This window comes from Salmo salar, chromosome 11, assembly GCF_965601325.2.
Source record: "Salmo salar chromosome 11, fSalSal1, whole genome shotgun sequence".
In the NCBI taxonomy this organism is placed as follows: Eukaryota; Metazoa; Chordata; class Actinopteri; order Salmoniformes; family Salmonidae; genus Salmo; species Salmo salar.
The window spans coordinates 120,575,513-120,594,089 of record NC_138301.1 but is presented as its reverse complement, the minus strand read 5'-3'; the positions used below and the strand labels follow the sequence as shown (position 1 = coordinate 120,594,089).

Below are 18,577 nucleotides of genomic sequence, written 5' to 3'. Positions count from 1 at the left end.
GTTTCATTGATCTGAGATGTTTCATTGATCTGAGATGTTTCATTTAACTGAGATGTTTCATTTAACTGAGATGTTTCATTTATCTGAGATGTTTCATTTATCTGAGATGTTTCATTTAACTGAGATGTTTCATTTAACTGAGATGTTTCATTTCAGACACAAACTCGACTACATCTCAACCCAGTAGGAAGCACAAGCTCTGGGTTGGCATGGAAACACTTTTAAACCTTTTGATTAGGGATGAAATGGCTCCCTATTCCCTATTTAGTGCACTACTTTAGACCAGAGCCCTATGGCACCCTATTCCCTATATAGTGCACTACTTTAGACCAGAGTCCTATGGCACCCTATTCCCTATATAGTGCACTACTTTAGACCAGGGCCCTATGGCTCCCTATTCCCTATATATAGTGCACTACTTTAGACCAGAGCCCTATGGCACCCTATTCCCTATATAGTGCACTACTTTAGACCAGGGCCTTATGGCACCCTATTCCCTATATAGTGCACTACCGTAGACCAGAGCCCTATGGCACCCTATTCCCTATATATAGTGCACTACTTTAGACCAGAGCCCTATGGCTCCCTATTCCCTACTTTAGACCAGAACCTACAGGGCTAAGTAGAGTATTGTATTGTGTCTGTGGCAGGGGAGGGGAGAGACAGGGATGTTAACAGAGGAGAGACAGGGATGTTAACAGAGAATATATTTTCTCTCCTCTGTTCTGTTGGATCTCAAGTGGTTGTGATTCAATCATGGTGTTAAATTAGACAATGATTGAATAGAGGATAAGAAATCTAAGGACAGACAGACAGACAGACAGACAGACAGACAGACAGACAGACAGACAGACAGACAGACAGACAGACAGACAGACAGACAGACAGACAGACAGACAGACAGACAGACAGACAGACAGACAGGTGAATGGGTAGGAAATCTAAGGGTTAGGATAAGGGTTAGGGTTAGTAGATAGTTAAGGTTAGGGTTAGAGTTAGGGTTAGTAGATAGTTAAGGTTAGGGTTAAGGTTAGGGTTAGTAGATAGTTAGTTGAAATGTTACTGGTAGTATGTAGAGCTTCTACAGATGAACTATCCAAACAAAATGTTACCCCTGATGCAATTACTTAGTGATGATTAGTTCATTCGTTTGATTAGCTGCATCTCATATTGGAATAAATTGGTAAAACACTGATTGAAATTTCAGAAGAATATTTTACTAAACAAAGGCAATAATGAGTTTGTTGTGAGAATGTATATGTGTGAGTCTACCCCATATACCTTTGAGGCAGACCCAGTAATGTTTCCACTTCCTCTTGGTGGCTGGCTCCACCTTCTTATTCTTCTTGTGAACCAGGAAGTTCTTCACTGCCAGAGCTCCCGCCTTCCTCACCGTGCCCTGCGCACAGCAGCCAATGAGAGCGTCTGATGGGTAAGCCGTGCTTAGTGTGCCGCTGCTACGCTCGTCACTCTCAGCTGAGCACGCCTCCTCCGCGCAGTCACGCTCTCGACGAGTCTACAGAGAGAGAGAGAGAGAGAGAGAGAGACAGCGAGAGAGACAGAAATAGAGAGACAGAGAGAGAGACAGAGAGAGAGAGAGACAGAGAGAGAGAGAGAGAGAGACAGAGAGACAGAGAGAGACAGAGAGACAGAGAGACAGAGAGAGACAGAGAGAGAGAGAGACAGAGAGACAGAGAGACAGAGAGACAGAGAGAGACAGAGAGACAGAGAGACAGAGAGAGAGAGACAGAGACAGAGATACAAAGAGAGAGAGAGAGAGAAAAAGAGATAGAAAGAGAGAGAGAGAGAGAGAGAGAGAGAGAGAAACAGGATAGAATCATCCACCTACTTTAGTCTGTTTAATCTTAAAATAATATAAATTTAAATGTAAAGTTTTAAAACAGAATCAAACTGATCTCAATTTAAATTTAAAGTTTCAAAACAGAATCAAACTAATGTCAATTTAAATGCAAAGTTTAAACAGTTTAACAGTCAAGTTTTACTGTGAAGACTGAGTTCTGAATGAATGAGTTCTGTTGAATGATCAATTAGAAGGATGGCACAGAGTTCTTAACATTGACGCCATATCAGGAAGAGATGGAAAGACAGATTCATACCCAGTGTTGATTCTCAAAGTCCTGATGGAAGTTCTCATACATTCCCCATCCTCCTTTTCTCCCCCCTCCTCCTCCTCCTCCTTGTCCTCCTCCTCCTCCTCCTCCATCTCCTCCTCTTCCTCCTCCTCCTCCTCCTCCCTCTCCTCCTCCTCCGCTGCTGCTCCCGCTGTCACTCCCGTTAAACGCGCTGCTCCCGGCAGCAGAGTAGACGGAGAACGAGGCCGACATGGCCTTACAGCGCCGTGAGCCTGGCCCCACTTCCCTGTCCATCTCCGTGGCAACCCCGTCGATACCGCTATCCCCATACTCACTGCCTTCTCCCAGCACGCCTGATATGTCCTGGAGAGACACAGAGAGAGAGAGAGATACACAGGTTACATCCCAACTATAAAACTCCTTTCTCCCAAAGTGTGCACTTGTTCACTTCCCTTCGTGGATTTGAAAGGAAAAGACTGGTGTCATGAATCGATGGAATGTTCGCCTCGATAATCTAGATGACATCAGTATAGTTCTGCTTCTAATTTCCGACATATTGTTGGCTATTCGTCTATGGTATAGCCTACATGCAACTTCTCTTCTGTCATAACCTGTAGCCCTAGACTAAATATAGCGCTTCTCATGTGTGTATATACAGCAAGAGTCAAAAGTTTAGACACACCTACTCATTCAAGGGTTTTTCTTTATTTTTTACTATTTTCTACATTGTAGAATAATAGTGAAGACATCACAACTATGAAATAACACATATGGAATCATGTAGTAACCCCCCAAAAAGTGTTAAACACATCAAAAAATATTTAATATTTCTGTCTCGCCTGCTCCAGCTCTCCCTCTCTGGTGGACGCCAGGGTGCCCTTCGTTACCTGTTACCATCGTTACCTGCATCTGTGCTCATTGGTTGTGATTACCTTCCCTATATCTGTCTGTTTCTCTGTTTCATCCCCGTGTCAGAATTATTGTCGTAATGTTGTTTTGTTCCCCTGTCAAGACGTTGTTCTTGTTTTATTCCCCCTGTCCAGACGCTGTTCTTGTTTTGTTCCCTCTGTCCAGACGCTGTTCTTGTTTTGTTCCCCCTGTCCAGACGCTGTTCTTGTTTTGTTCCCCCTGTTCAGACGCTGTTCTTGTTTTGTTCCCTCTGTCCAGACACTGTTCTTGTTTTGTTCCCCCTGTCCAGATGCTGTTCTAGTTTTGTCACCCTGTCCAGACGCTGTTCTTGTTTTGTCACCCTGACCAGACGCTGTTCTTGTCTTGTTATATGTCCATTGTTTCATTAAATGTTCACTCCCTGTACTTGCTTCTCATCTCCATTGTCGGTCATTACAATTTTATATTCTTCAAAGTAGACACCCTTTGCATTGATGACAGCTTTGCACACACTTGGCATTCTCTCAACCAGCTTCATGATGTAGTCACATGGAATGCATTTCAATTAACAGGTGTGCCTTGTAAAAAGTTAAGTTGTGGAATTTCTTTCCTTCTTAAAATGTGTTTGAGCCAATCATTTGTGTTGTGACAAGGTAGGGGTGGTATAAAGAATATAGCCCTATTTGGTAAAAGACCAAGTCCACATTATGGCAAGAACAGCTCAATGAACAGCTCAAATAAGCAAAGAGAAACGACAGTCCATCATTACTTTAAAACATGATGGTCAGTCAATCAGGAACATTTCAAGAACTTTGAAAGTTTCTTCAAGTGCAGTCGCAAAAACCATCAAGCGCTATGATGAAACTAGACAGAAGCGTGTTACATGGCAGACCAATCCAAACTCATCTCTCGGCATGTCCAGCCCATCCATTACGTCAGCCCAATAATGGCTAGCCGGAAGGTTCCTGTCTTTTTTCCGTGGCTAAAACAACTAGGCTCGTAATTTAACAACCTTATTCATATTTACAGATGGCATAAACATTTGTTATTAAGGCACATGAAAGTTCACATGTTGCAGAAGGCATTCCTGGCAAAAAAAAACACATTTAGATAAGACTTATTTTTAAATGTGTTTTTTTTTGTTTTTATGTGGCGCCTGAAAAGGAGAAATATTTACAACATTCTGTACGGATGACGTGTTTCTGAAAGACGAGGAAAAAATCATGCTTGAGAGTTTGAGAGCTGGTCTTTCCACCGTTCTCTGCTCCGTAATATCTCTAACCCAGCTCTAGCCCAGCTCTAGCCCAGCTCTATCCCAGCTCTCTCCCAGCTCTCTCCCAGCTCTATCCCAGCTCTATCCCAGCTCTAACCCCAGCTCTATCCCCAGCTCCCTCCCAGCTCTATCCCCAGCTCCCTCCCAGCTCTCTCCCAGCTCTCTCCCAGCTCTCTCCCAGCTCTCTCCCAGCTCTCTACCAGCTCTCTCCCAGCTCTCTACCAGCTCTCTCCCAGCTCTCTCCCAGCTCTCTCCCAGCTCTAACCCAGCTCTAGCCCAGCTCTAGCCCAGCTCTATCCCAGCTCTCTCCCAGCTCTCTCCCAGCTCTCTCCCAGCTCTAACCCCAGCTCTATCCCAGCTCTATCCCAGCTCTATCCCAGCTCTATCCCAGCTCTAACCCCAGCTCTATCCCAGCTCTCTCCCAGCTCTAACCCCAGCTCTCTCCCAGCTCTCTCCCAGCTCTCTCCCAACTCTCTACCAGCTCTCTCCCAGCTCTATCCCAGCTCTCTCCCAGCTCTCTCCCAGCTCTCTCCCAGCTCTCTCCCAGCTCTAACCCCAGCTCTCTCCCAGCTCTAACCCCAGCTCTCTCCCAGCTCTCTCCCAGCTCTCTCCCAGCTCTCTCCCAGCTCTCTCCCAGCTCTATCCCAGCTCTCTCCCAGCTCTCTCCCAGCTCTAACCCCAGCTCTCTCCCAGGCAAAGGGTGGCTACTTTGAAGAATCTAAAATATAACATAGATATTGATTTGTTTAACACTGTGTTATTTCATAGTTTTGATATCTTCCCTGTTATTCTACAATGTAGAAAACAGTAAAAATATAGAAAAACCCTTGAATGAGAAGGTGTGTCCAAACTTTGGATGGGTACTGTATGTTTATATAAAACCACACACACACACACACACACACACACACACACACACACACACACACACACACACACACACACACACACACAGCCCTCGGCCCATAACGGCTGAGCTGTCGTGGAGAGAGATTCATAGGAACATAGAAAACACCCCCTGGAACGCACACAATGGTGCGTATCATAAAGTATAATGGAATATATATATATATACACACACACAAACACACAGAGATATCCTGGAGATACAGAGAGAAGAACATAGCCTTATGTGTTTATGTAAGAACACAATTCTACACGAGAACAGATTTACAGACTACACTCACACGTAACGTCTAGCCGCAACCATTTCTAGTGAACACCGACACACACACACACACACACACACACACACACACACACACACACACAGACACACACAGTCTGCCCGTAAGCATTTTTGTCCCCTAGAAAATGGAAAGCATGACGGAGAGAAGCTCTCTTCACAAACAGTGGAGTAAAACAGCCTGACAGACAAGGCAGATAGAGCTGGGTCAGAGCTGGAATCAAGCTGGGAGAGAGCTGGGAGAGAGCTGGGAGAGAGCTGGGAGAGAGCTGGGGTTAGAGCTGGGGTTAGAGCTGGGAGATAGCTGGTAGAGAGCTGGGGTTAGAGCTGGGATTGAGCTGGGAGAGAGCTGGTAGAGAGCTGGGGTTAGAGCTGGGATTGAGCTGGGAGAGAGCTGGGAGAGAGCTGGGAGAGAGCTGGGGTTAGAGCTGGGATTGAGCTGGGAGAGAGCTGGTAGAGAGCTGGGGTTAGAGCTGGGAGAGAGCTGGGAGAGAGCTGGGAGAGAGCTGGGAGAGAGCTGGGGTTAGAGCTGGGATTGAGCTGGGAGAGAGCTGGGAGAGAGCTGGGGTTTTAGAGCTGGGGGAGAGCTTGGAGAGAGCTGGGAGAGAGCTGGGGTTAGAGCTGGGAGAGAGCTGGGAGAGAGCTGGGTTTAGAGCTGGGAGAGAGCTGGGAGAGAGCTGGGGTTAGAGCTGGGATTGAGCTGGGAGAGAGCTGGGAGAGAGCTGGTGGAGAGCTGGGAGAGAGCTGGGAGAGAGCTGGGGTTAGAGCTGGGATTGAGCTGGGAGAGAGCTGGGGTTAGAGCTGGGATTGAGCTGGGAGAGAGCTGGGAGAGAGCTGGGGTTAGAGCTGGGATTGAGCTGGGAGAGAGCTGGGAGAGAGCTGGTGGAGAGCTGGTAGAGAGCTGGGAGAGAGCTGGTAGAGAGCTGGGAGAGAGCTGGGGTTAGAGCTGGGAGAGAGCTGGTAGAGAGCTGGGGTTAGAGCTGGGATTGAGCTGGGAGAGAGCTGGTAGAGAGCTGGGGTTAGAGCTGGGATTGAGCTGGGAGAGAGCTGGGAGAGAGCTGGTAGAGAGCTGGGGTTAGAGCTGGGATTGAGCTGGGAGAGAGCTGGTAGAGAGCTGGGGTTAGAGCTGGGAGAGAGCTGGGAGAGAGCTGGGGTTAGAGCTGGGAGAGAGCTGGGAGAGAGCTGGGAGAGAGCTGGGGTTAGAGCTGGGGTTAGAGCTGGGAGAGAGCTGGTAGAGAGCTGGGGTTAGAGCTGGGATTGAGCTGGGAGAGAGCTGGGGTTAGAGCTGGGATTGAGCTGGGAGAGAGCTGGGAGAGAGCTGGTAGAGAGCTGGTAGAGAGCTGGGAGAGAGCTGGTAGAGACCTGGGAGAGAGCTGGGGTTAGAGCTGGGATTGAGCTGGGAGAGAGCTGGGAGAGAGCTGGTAGAGAGCTGGGAGAGAGCTGGGGTTAGAGCTGGGGTTAGAGCTGGGAGAGAGCTGGGAGAGAGCTGGGGATTGAGCTGGGAGAGAGCTGGGAGAGAGCTGGGAGAGAGCTGGTAGAGAGCTGGGAGAGAGCTGGGAGAGAGCTGGGGTTAGAGCTGGGAGAGAGCTGGGAGAGAGCTGGGGTTAGAGCTGGGAGAAAGCTGGGAGAGAGCTGGGGTTAGAGCTGGGAGAGAGCTGGGAGAGAGCTGGGAGAGAGCTGGTAGAGAGCTGGGAGAGAGCTGGTAGAGAGCTGGGAGAGAGCTGGGAGAGAGCTGGGAGAGAGCTGGGAGAGTGCTGGGAGAGAGCTGGGAGAGAGCTGGGGTTAGAGCTGGGGTTAGAGCTGGGAGAGAGCTAGGATAGAGCTTGGGTTAGAGCTGGGGTTAGAGCTGGAAGAGAGCTGGGAGAGAGCTGTGAGAGAGCTGGTAGAGAGCTGGGTTAGAGCTGGGATAGAGCTGGGAGAGAGCTGGGAGAGAGCTGGGGTTAGAGCTGGGAGAGAGCTGGGAGAGAGCTGGGAGAGAGCTGGTAGAGAGCTGGGAGAGAGCTGGGAGAGAGCTGGGAGAGTGCTGGGAGAGAGCTGGGAGAGAGCTGGGGTTAGAGCTGGGGTTAGAGCTTGGAGAGAGCTAGGATAGAGCTGGGAGAGAGCTGGGGTTAGAGCTGGGTTAGAGCTGGGAGAGAGCTGGGTTAGAGCTGGGAGAGAGCTGGGTTAGAGCTGGGTTAGAGCTGGGTTAGAGCTGGGGTTAGAGCTGGGGTTAGAGCTGGGATAGCGCTGGGTTAGCGCTGTGTTAGAGCTGGGGTTAGAGCTGGGGTTAGAGCTGGGGTTAGAGCTGGGAGAGAGCTGGGAGAGAGCTGGGGTTAGAGCTGGGATAGAGCTGGGAGAGAGCTGGGAGAGAGCTGGGAGAGAGTTGGGAGAGAACTGGGTTGGGGATGGGTTAAAGATACTACGGAGGAGAGAACGGTGGAAAGACCAGCTCTCAAACTCTCAAGCATGATTTTTTCCTCGTCTTTCAGAAACACGTCATCCGTACAGAATGTTGTAAATATTTCTCCTTTTCAGGCGCCACATAAAAACATTTTTAAAAAACCATTTAAAAATAAATCTTATCTAAATGTGTTTTTTTTGTTACCAGAAATGCCTTCTGTAACATGTGAACTTTCATGTGCCTTAATAACAAATGTTTATGCCATCTGTAAATATGAATAAGGTTGTTAAATTACGAGCCTAGTTGTTTTAGCCACGGAAAAAAGACAGGAACCTTCCGGCTAGCCATTATTGGGCTGACGTAATGGATGGGCTGGACATACCGAGAGATGAGTTTGGATTGGTCTGCCATGTAACACGCTTCTGTCTATAACATGAGCTGCTCAGTATGTGTAGATAGATAATCCTTTCTAAAGATATGACGAAGAACTGCAAAAGTGTTGCTAAGGTTCTCCGCTTTCTGGTGGAAAGGGGAGAAGCAGAGTATAAGCAGATTATAATAGCTTAGGAGATGGAGAAAATTCAGGCGTTTGAATGCAAAGCTGAGGGAGTCAAAAAGAGAACACACAGAAGGCTGTTGTATGAACCACCGTTCTCCAGATTACATCTTCAAACTAAGGGCAACCATGACAGACAGGGAGAAGCGTTCACCCATGTATACGGGGTAAGAGAGTCTAGCTAGATACATTTTCAGATATTATACATATTCTAATTTTATCAAAAAGTTGTTTTCATTGCAAGTTAAAGCGTACTGTTAGCTAGCTAGCTAACATTACGTGTATGATCTGTGTAGTAATATTATTCGTATCTCAGAGCCAATTGCATTGGTAGTTATAGCCTGATGTTAGCTAGCTAGCTAACATTGAACCTAGATAGTTGGTTAACTTTAGCTACCTGTAGATTCATGCAGGGTAGTAATGTTATGAGTTGGGATTACGGATCATTGTTTAGCTAGCTAGCTAGCTAGCTACATGTATAAAAAAAGACTCCATTATGCATTTCACTGTCAGTTTACACCTTCGGTATTTTTTTATTTTATATAACCTTTATTTAGCCTGTTAGGGCTAGGGGGCAGTATTTACACGGCCGGATAAAAAACGTACCCGATTTAATCTGGTTATTACTACTGCCCAGAAACTAGAATATGCATATAATTATTGGCTTTGGATAGAAAACACCCGAAAGTTTCTAAAACTGTTTGAATGGTGTCTGTGAGTATAACAGAACTCATATGGCAGGCAAAAACCTGAGAAGATTCCTTACAGGAAGTGGCCTGTCTGACAATTTCTTGGGCTTCTTGTCTCTCTTTATTGAAAACTGAGGATCTTTGCTGTAACGTGACACTTCCTACGGCTCCCATAGGCTCTCAGAACCCGGGAAAAAGCTGAATGATGTCTTTGCAGCCCCTGGCTGAAAAACATTAGCGCGTTTGGATAGTGGTCGGTCAGAGAACTATGAGACTGAGACGCGTGCACGAGGTGACCCCATGTTTTTATTTTCTCTCTCTTTGAACTAAAACACAGATTCCCGGTCGGAATATTATCGCTTTTTTATGAGAAAAATTGCATAAAAATTGATTAGAAACAGCGGTTGACATGCTTCGAAGTACGCTAATGGAATATTTAGAATTTTTTTGTCACGAAACGCGTCGGGCGCGTCACCCTTCTTTACACTTCGGATAGTGTCTTGAACGCACGAACAAAACAGAGGATATTTGAACATAACTATGGATTATTTTGAACCAAACCAACATTTGTTATTGAAGTAGAAGTCCTGGGAGTGCATTCTGACGAAGAACAGCAAAGGTAATAACATTTTTCTTATAGTAAATCTGACTTTGGTGAGGGCTAAACTTGGTGGGTGTCTAAATAGCTAGCCCTGTGATGCCGGGCTATCTACTTAGAATATTGCAAAATGTGCTTTCACCGAAAAGCTATTTTAAAATCGGACATAGCGAGTGCATAGAGGAGTTCTGTATCTATAATTCTTAAAATAATTGTTATGTTTTTTGTGAATGTTTATCGTGAGTAATTTAGTAAATTCACTGGAAGTTTGCGGGGGGTATGCTAGTTCTGAACGTCACATGCTAATGTAAAAAGCTGGTTTTTGATATAAATATGAACTTTATTGAACAAAACATGCATGTATTGTATAACATAATGTCCTAGGATTGTCATCTGATGAAGATCATCAAAGGTTAGTGCTGCATTTAGCTGTGGTTTGGGTTTATGTGACATTATATGCTAGCTTGAAAAATGGGTGTCTGATTATTTCTGGCTGGGTACTCTGCTGACATAATCTAATGTTTTGCTTTCGTTGTAAAGCCTTTTTTAAATCGGACAGTGTTGTTAGATTAACGAGAGTCTTGTCTTTAAAATGGTGTAAAATAGTCATATGTTTGAGAAATTGAAGTAATAGCATTTCTAAGGTATTTGAATAACGCGCCACAGGATTCCACTGGCTGTTACGTAGGTGGGACGATTTCGTCCCACCTACCCTAGAGAGGTTAAAGAGATGGGTGGGGCTTTAGAGTGTGTGAACGATACTGAATGTGGTGTAGACAAAGGGGAGCTCTCCAGTAGGTGTACCAGATGCTTCAAAGGCCATTTTCTCAAAAGTGGGGTTACAAGTTTATCAACTTTCAAAGCAGAATTACTTTCCCATTGTTCCTCAACTGTAGTGTATGATATACCATTTTCTAGCTCTGTCTAGTTTTATCCAACGTCGAAAAATATATATATATACAGTATATGTTTGCTACATAAGACCGAATCGAACCGGTCGGTCACATATTCTGTTTGAATACTGTGAGTACTCCCGTCTGTTTTCATAAGTATACACCCATTTATAAATGTGCGAATGTGTGCTCTTCTACTGGCGTTGGACAGCGGTGTACAGTATTACTAAGGACATTTGTAACTAAAAGACTTAGAGCACCTATCCAATGTCTGATTTGTAAATACTGTATCTATTCTTAAAAGCGTTTTGTACTTGTCTTATGACTTTGTATGTTCAGCAGTTTGTCAATTTGTCACAGTGTTTGTATCAGGATATACAAAAATGGCTATTGACGAGCCACAGGGTTATGTAAGATTGTTTTGTTGAAGCCCCGAGACCTCAGCTGTTCATCAAGACCTCAGCTGGTCATCAAGACCTCAGCTGGTCATCAAGACCTCAGCTGTTCATCAAGACCTCAGCTGTTCATCAAGACCTGAGCTGTTCATCGAAGACACCTCAGCTGTTCATCGAGACCTCAGCTGTTCATCAAGACCTCAGCTGTTCATTAAGGCCTCAGCTGTTCATCAAGACCTCAGCTGTTCATCAGACCTCAGCTGTTCATCAATACCTCAGTTGGTCATCAAGAACTCAGCTGTTCATCAATACCTCAGCTGTTCATCAATAACTCAGCTGTTCATCAATACCTCAGTTGGTCATCAATACCTCAGTTGGTCATCAATACCTCAGCTGTTCATCAAGAACTCAGCTGTTCATCAAGACCTCAGCTGTTCATCAAGACCTCAGCTGTTCATCAAGACCTCAGCAGTTCATTAAGACCCCAGCTGTTCATCAAGACCTCAGCTGTTCATCAAGAACTCAGCTGGTCATCAACAACATGGTAATTTAACGTGGCTATTTAAACAGGTAGGCAAGTTGAGAACAGGTTCTCATTTACAATTGCGACCAGGCCAAGATAAAGAAAGCAGTTTGACACATACAACAACACAGAGTAAAACATGGAGTAAAACAAACATACAGTCAATAATATAGTAGAAAAATAAGTCTATATACAAAGTGAGCAAATGAGGTGAGATAAGGGAGGTAAAGGCAAAAAAAAAGGCCATGGTGGCAAAGTAAATACAATATAGCAAGTAAAACACTGGAATGGTAGATTTGCAGTGGAAGAAAGTGCGAAGTATAAATAGAAATAATGGGGTGCAAAGGAGCAAAATAAATAAATAAATACAGTAGGGGAAGAGGTAGTTGTTTGGGCTAAATTATAGATGGGCTATGTACAGGTGCAGTAATCTGTGAGCTGCTCTGACAGCTGGTGCTAGCTAGTGAGGGAGATAAGTGTTTCCAGTTTTAGAGATTTTTGTAGTTCGTTCCAGTCATTGGCAGCAGAGAACTGGAAGGAGAGGCGGCCAAAGGAGGAATTGGCTTTGCGGGTGACCAGAGATATATACCTGCTGGAGCGCGTGCTACAGGTGGGTGCTGCTATGGTGACCAGCGAGCTGAGATAAGGGGGGACTTTACCTAGCAGGGTCTTGTAGATGACCTGGAGCCAGTGGGATTGGCGACGAGTATGAAGCGAGGGCCAGCCAACGAGAGTGTAAAGGTTGCAGTGGTGGGTAGTATATGGGGCTTTGGTGACAAAACGGATAGCACTGTGATAGACTGCATCCAATTTATTGAGTAGGGTATTGGAGGATATTTTGTAAATGACATCGCCGAAGTCGAGGATCGGTAGGATGGTCAGTTTTACGAGGGTATGTTTGGCAGCATGAGTGAAGGATGCTTTGTTGTGAAATAGGAAGCCAATTCTAGATTTAACTTTAGATTGGAGATGTTTGATGTGAGTCTGGAAGGAGAGGTTACAGTCTAACCAGACACCTAGGTATTTGTAGTTGTCCACATATTCTAAGTCAGAACCGTCCAGAGTAGTTATGCTGGATGGGCGGGCAGGTGCAGGCAGTGATCGGTTGAAGAGCATGCATTTAGTTTTACTTGTATTTAAGAGCAGTTGGAGGCCACGGAAGGAGAATTGTATGGCATTGAAGCTCATCTGGAAGGTAGTTAACACAGTGTCCAAAGAAGGGCCAGAAGTATACAGAATGGTGTCGTCTGTGTAGAGGTGGATCAGAGACTCACCAGCAGCAAGAGCGACATCATTGATGTATACAGAGAAAAGAGTCGGCCCAAGAATTGAACCCTGTGGCACCCCCATAGATACTGCCAGAGACCCGGACAACAGGCCCTCCGATTTGACACACTGAACTCTATCAGAGAAGTAGTTGGTGAATCAGGCGAGACAATCATTTGAGAAACCAAGGCTGTTGAGTCTGCCGATGAGGATGTGGTGATTGACAGAGTCGAAAGCCTTGGCCAGGTCAATGAATACGGCTGCACAGTATTGTTTCTTATCGATGGCGGTTAAGATATTGTTTAGGACCTTGAGCGTGGCTGAGGTGCACCCATGACCAGCTCTGAAACCAGATTGCATAGCGAAGAAGGTGCGGTGGGATTCGAAATGGTCGGTAATCTGTTTGTTGACTTGGCTTTCGAAGACCTTACAAAGGCAGGGTAGGACAGATATACGTCTGTAGCAGTTTGGGTCAAGTGTGTCCCCCCCTTTGAAGAGGGGGATGACCGCAGCTGCTTTCCAATCTTTGGGAGTCTCAGACAACATGAAAGAGATGTTGAACAGGCTAGTAATAGGGGTTGCAACAATTTCGGCAGATAATTTGAGAAAGAAAGGGTCCAGATTGTCTAGCCTCTGATTTGTAGGGGTCCAGATTTTGCAGCTCTTTCAGAACATCAGCTGACTGGATTTGGGAGAAGGAGAAATGGTGAAGGCTTGGGCGAGTTGCTGTGGGGGGTGCAGTGCTGTTGACCGGGGTAGGGGTAGTCAGGTGGAAAGCATGGCCAGCCGTAGAAAAATGCTTATTGAAATTCTCAATTATAGTGGATTTATCGGTGGTGACAGTGTTTCCTATCCTCAGTGCAGTGGGCAGCTGGGAGGAGGTGCTCTTATTCTCCAAGGACTTTACAGTGTCCCAGAACTTTTTGGAGTTTGTGTTGCAGGAAGCAAATTTCTGCTTGGAAAAGCTAGCCTTGGCTTTTCGAACTGCCTGTGTATATTGGTTTCTAACTTCCCTGAAAAGTTGCATATCACGGGGGCTGTTCGATGCTAATGCAGAACGCCACAGGATGTTTTTGTGTTGGTTAAGGGCAGTCAGGTCTGGAGAGAACCAAGGGCTATATCTGTTCCTGGTTCTAAATTTCTTGAATGGGGCATGCTTATTTAAGATGGTGAGGAAGGCATTTAAAAAAAATAACCAGGCATCCTTTACTGACGGGATGAGGTCAATATCCTTCCAGGATACCCGGGCTATCTCTGCAGTAGATTGCAACACCGCCCCCTTTGGCCGTTCTATCTTGTCTGAAAATGTTGTAGTTAGGGATGAAGATTTCAGAGTTTTTGGTGGTCTTCCTAAGCCAGGATTCAGACATGGCTAGGACATCCAGGTTGGCAGAGTGTGCTAAAGTAGTGAATAAAACAAACTTAGGGAGGAGGCTTCTATTGTTAACATGCATGAAACCAGGGCTATTACGGTTACAGAAGTCATCAAAAGAGAGCGCCTGGGGAATAGGAGTGGAGCTAGGCACTGCAGGGCCTGGATTCACCTCTACATCGCCAGAGGAACAGAGGAGGAGTAGGATAAGGGTACGGCTAAAAGCTATGATAATTGGTCGTCTAGGAACAGAGAGTAAAAGGAGCAGGTTTCTGGGGGCGATAAAATAGCTTCAAGGTATAATGTACAGACAAAGGTATGGTGGGATGTGAATACAGTGGAGGTAAACCTAGGCATTTAGTGATGATGAGATATTGTCTCTAGAAACATATTTGAAACCAGGTGATGTCATCGCATGTGTGGGTGGAGGAACTGAGAGGTTGGATACGGTATAATGAGCAGGGCTAGAGGCTCTACAGTGAAATAAGCCAATAAACACTAACCAGAACAGCAATGCACAAGGCATATTGACAATATGGAGAGGCATGCTTTAAGGAGAGAATTAAGGAGGGAATGCCAAGAGTGTGCAAACCTGTCATCAAGGCAAAGGGTGGCGACTTTAAAGAATCTCAAATATAACATATTTTGATTTGTTTAACACTTTTTTGGTTACCACATGATTCTATTATTTCATAGTCTTGATGTCTTCACTATTATTCTACAATGTAGAAAATTGTAAAAATAAAGAATAAGCCTTGAATGAGTAGGTGTGTCCAAACTTTTGACTGGTACTGTATATCAATGATCAAGTCAGAAAACAGATTGTAGCAACTTAGGACTTTAATTAAAACCCTTTCTTTCAAATGACCTAGTGTCCTCATGTTTTTATAATTAATAATTTAAATATTCATATTATTAAAATTACAGCTACTGTAACGGTTGTCGTCGGAAGTTGAAGGAGTGGACCAAAGCGCAGCGGGGTAAGTGTTCATGATTTTTATTATTCAACGAAACACTCGAACAAAAATAACAAGAAACGAAAAGCGCACAGTTCTGTCAGGTACAGAATACAAAACAGAAAACAACTACCCACAAACACAGGTGGGAAAAGGCTGAGACAACGATAGACAGCTGCCTCTGATTGGGAACCCTACTTGGCCAAAACAAAGAAATAGATAACATAGAATGCCCACCCCACATCACACCCTGACCTAACCACATAGAGAAATAAAACGGATCTCTAAGGTCAGGGCGTGACAGCTACAGGGTGCAAAACAGTTGGGAGGAGATTTTTCCAGTTCCATGGCACGCCGGATTCAAAAGTTTTCAATGTAAATTATTAAACAAATAGTTATATAATAATACTCTTAGCAAAGGTGTTAATCTTTAATTTACATTCTGTATAAACTATGAGAATAGAAAATGTCAGTACTTTTGTGAAACATTACAGCACAAACATTACATTTACTCCAATTAGGAGAGGGATGGTAAAATAATAAAGAAAATATATTTAAACAAAATATATATTTAAAATAAAACGTATATTTACCCCCCCACAAAAAAAATGATATATTGGGGAATGGAAATGATGCAGAATAATTACATCGATAGAAGCCACAATCTATCTGCAATATTAAATCTGATCAAGGTTAAGTTTAAACGTCAGCCAATTAAAATTGTTGATCGAGTGACACGTGATGGAACACCACACCAGGTGGCAGTGACTATTTCCTGTAAAATAAATTCCTCATCAACCTATCAAAGATCTTAAACTTTTTCTCTACAAACCAATGGCATTTCTTAAAATATGTCAACTCGGACAACGGATACATGTAAACCTTGAATTTGGAAATATGGCCACAAAGTCATTTAGCAGACACAGCAACCTGGGATGTACTGTCTGTCCCAAATTACAATCTATTCCCTATATAGTGTACTACTTTAGACCAGAGTCCTATGGCACCCTATTGCCTACATATAGTGTACTACTTTAGACCAGAGTCCTATGGCACCGTATTCCTTGTATAGTGCACTACTTTAGACCAGAGCCCTATGGCACCCTATTCCCTATATAGTGCACTACTTTAGATTAGAGCCCTATGGCACCCTACTCCCTATATAGTGCACTATTTTGTAGGGAATAGGGTGTCATTTGGGATGCATACTATGTAGTATACTGTAGCAGTAAAGCACAGTCCCTCAGTCTTCATCTCATTAACATAACAAAGGCCCGGGGGTTCTGAGAGAGAATCACCCTCCAATCGTTACCGTTATACACAGGAGAGAGAGAGAGAGAGAGAGAGAGAGAGAGAGAGAGAGAGAGAGAGAGAGAGAGAGAGAGAGAGAATGGAATATCCAAGGCCTGAGGTCATCTGCCTTTGGCCTAAAGAGCAGGAACCTGAACTTCACCAAAGAAATTGGTAATACAGACATTGTCATCCTGCAAGAAACCTGGTATAGAGGAGACGGACCCACTGGTTGCCCTCTAGGTTTCAGAGAGCTGGTAGTCCCATCCACCAAACTACCAGGTGTGAAACAGGGAAGAGACACAGGGGTTATGCTAATTTGGTATAGAGCAGACCTAACTCACTCCATTAAATTAATCAAAACAGGAACATTATACATCTGGCTAGAAATTCAAAAGGAAATTATCTTAACAGAGAAAAATGTCCTCCTGTGTGCTACCTATATCCCCCCACTAGAATCCCCATACTTGAATGAAGACAGATTCTCCATCCTACCTATATCCCCCCACTAGAATCCCCATACTTTTAATGAAGACAGCTTCTCCATCCTGGAGGGGGAAATCAATCATTTCCAGGCCCAGGGACATGTACTAGTCTGTGGCGACTAAATGCCAGAATCGGACAAGAACCTGAACCATTCCCTCCCCCATATGCCCCCCTAGGCACAACTATGACATCAGAACCAACAAAAACGGGTCAGAACTTCTGCTGTCACACGCTGGGTACATAGTCAATGTTAGGCTTCGAGGGGACTCCTATGGAAGGTACACCTATAGTTCATCTCTTGGCAGTAGTACTGTAGATTACTTTATCACCAACCTCAACCCAGAGTCTCTCACACTCAGTCCACTGACACCCCTATCTATCACAGCAAAATCACAGTCTACTTGAACAGAGCAATACTCAATCATGAGGCATCAAAGTCAAAGGAACTGAGTAACATTAAGAAATGCTTTAGATGGAAGGAAAGTAGTGTAGAATCCTACCAATAAACAATTAGGCAACAACAAATTCAATCCCTTCTAGACAACTTCCTGGACAAAATGTTTCACTGTAATAGTGAAGGTGTAAACTTGGCAGTAGAAAGCCTAAACAGTATATTTGACCTTTCAGCTTCCCTGTCAAATATAAAAAATGTAGAGCGGACAACATAAGAAAATGGTTTGATGAAAAATACAAAAAAACTAAGAAATAAATTGAGAAACCTATCCAATAAAAACATAGAGACCCAGAAAACCTGAGTCTACGCCTTCACTATGGTGAATCACTAAAACAATATAGAAATACACTACGGAAAAAGAAGGAACAGCACGTCAGAAATCAGCTCAATATAATTGAAGAATCCATAGAATCTAACCACTTCTGGGAAAATTGGAAAACACTAAACAAACAACAACATGAAGAGTTACCTATCCAAAATGGAGGTGTATGTTGAAAAAAATTTACTGAGCAAATGTCAAATTGGCTTTTTACCAAATTACCATACAACAGACCATGTATTCACCCTGCACACCCCAACTGACAAACAAACAAACCAAAACAAAGGCAAATTCTTCTCATGCTTTGTTGATTTCAAAAAAGCCTTCAACTCAATTTGGCATGATGGTCTGCTATACAAATTGATGGAAAGTGGTGTTGGCGGTAAAACATACGACATTATAAAATTCATGTACACAAACAACAAGTGTGCGGTTAAAATAGGCAAAAAAAACACACATTTCTTCCCACAGGGCCGTGGGGTGAGACAGGGATGCAGCTTAAGCCCCACCCTCTTCAACATATATATCAACTAATTGGCGAGGGCACTAGAACAGTCTGCAGCACCCGGCCCTCACCCTACTAGAATCTGAAGTCAAATGTCTACTGTTTGCTGATGATCTGTTGCTTCTGTCCCCAACCAAGGAGGGCCTACAGCAGCACCTAGATCTTCTGCACAGATTCTGTCAGACCTGGGCCCTGACTGTAAATCTCAGTAAGACAAAAATAATGGTGTTCCAAAAAAGGTCCAGTCACGAGGACCACAAATACAAATTCCATCTAGACACCGTTGCCCTAGAGCACACAAAAAACTACACATACCTTGGCCTAAACATCAGCACCACAGGTAACTTCCACAAAGCTGTGAACGATCTGAGAGACAAGGCAAGAAGGGCATTCTATGCCATCAAAAGGAACATAAAATTCAACTGTACCAATTAGGATCTGGCAAAAAATACTTG

At 44.4% G+C, this 18,577-nt stretch overlaps 1 protein-coding gene across 1 annotated transcript in view; it reads right to left on the bottom strand.

The window, feature by feature from the left end:
• tiam1a (TIAM Rac1 associated GEF 1a) overlaps positions 1-18,577 on the bottom strand; it is a 136,818-nt gene that overhangs the window by 115,027 nt on the left and 3,214 nt on the right. The window contains exons 2-3 of the mRNA XM_082958333.1: positions 2,118-2,456; positions 1,282-1,516 (exon numbers count right to left, since the gene is read on the bottom strand). Coding sequence (XP_082814459.1) covers positions 1,282-1,516; positions 2,118-2,387 — 505 coding nt within the window. The 5' untranslated portion in view covers positions 2,388-2,456. The remainder of the gene's footprint in view (positions 1-1,281; positions 1,517-2,117; positions 2,457-18,577) is intronic.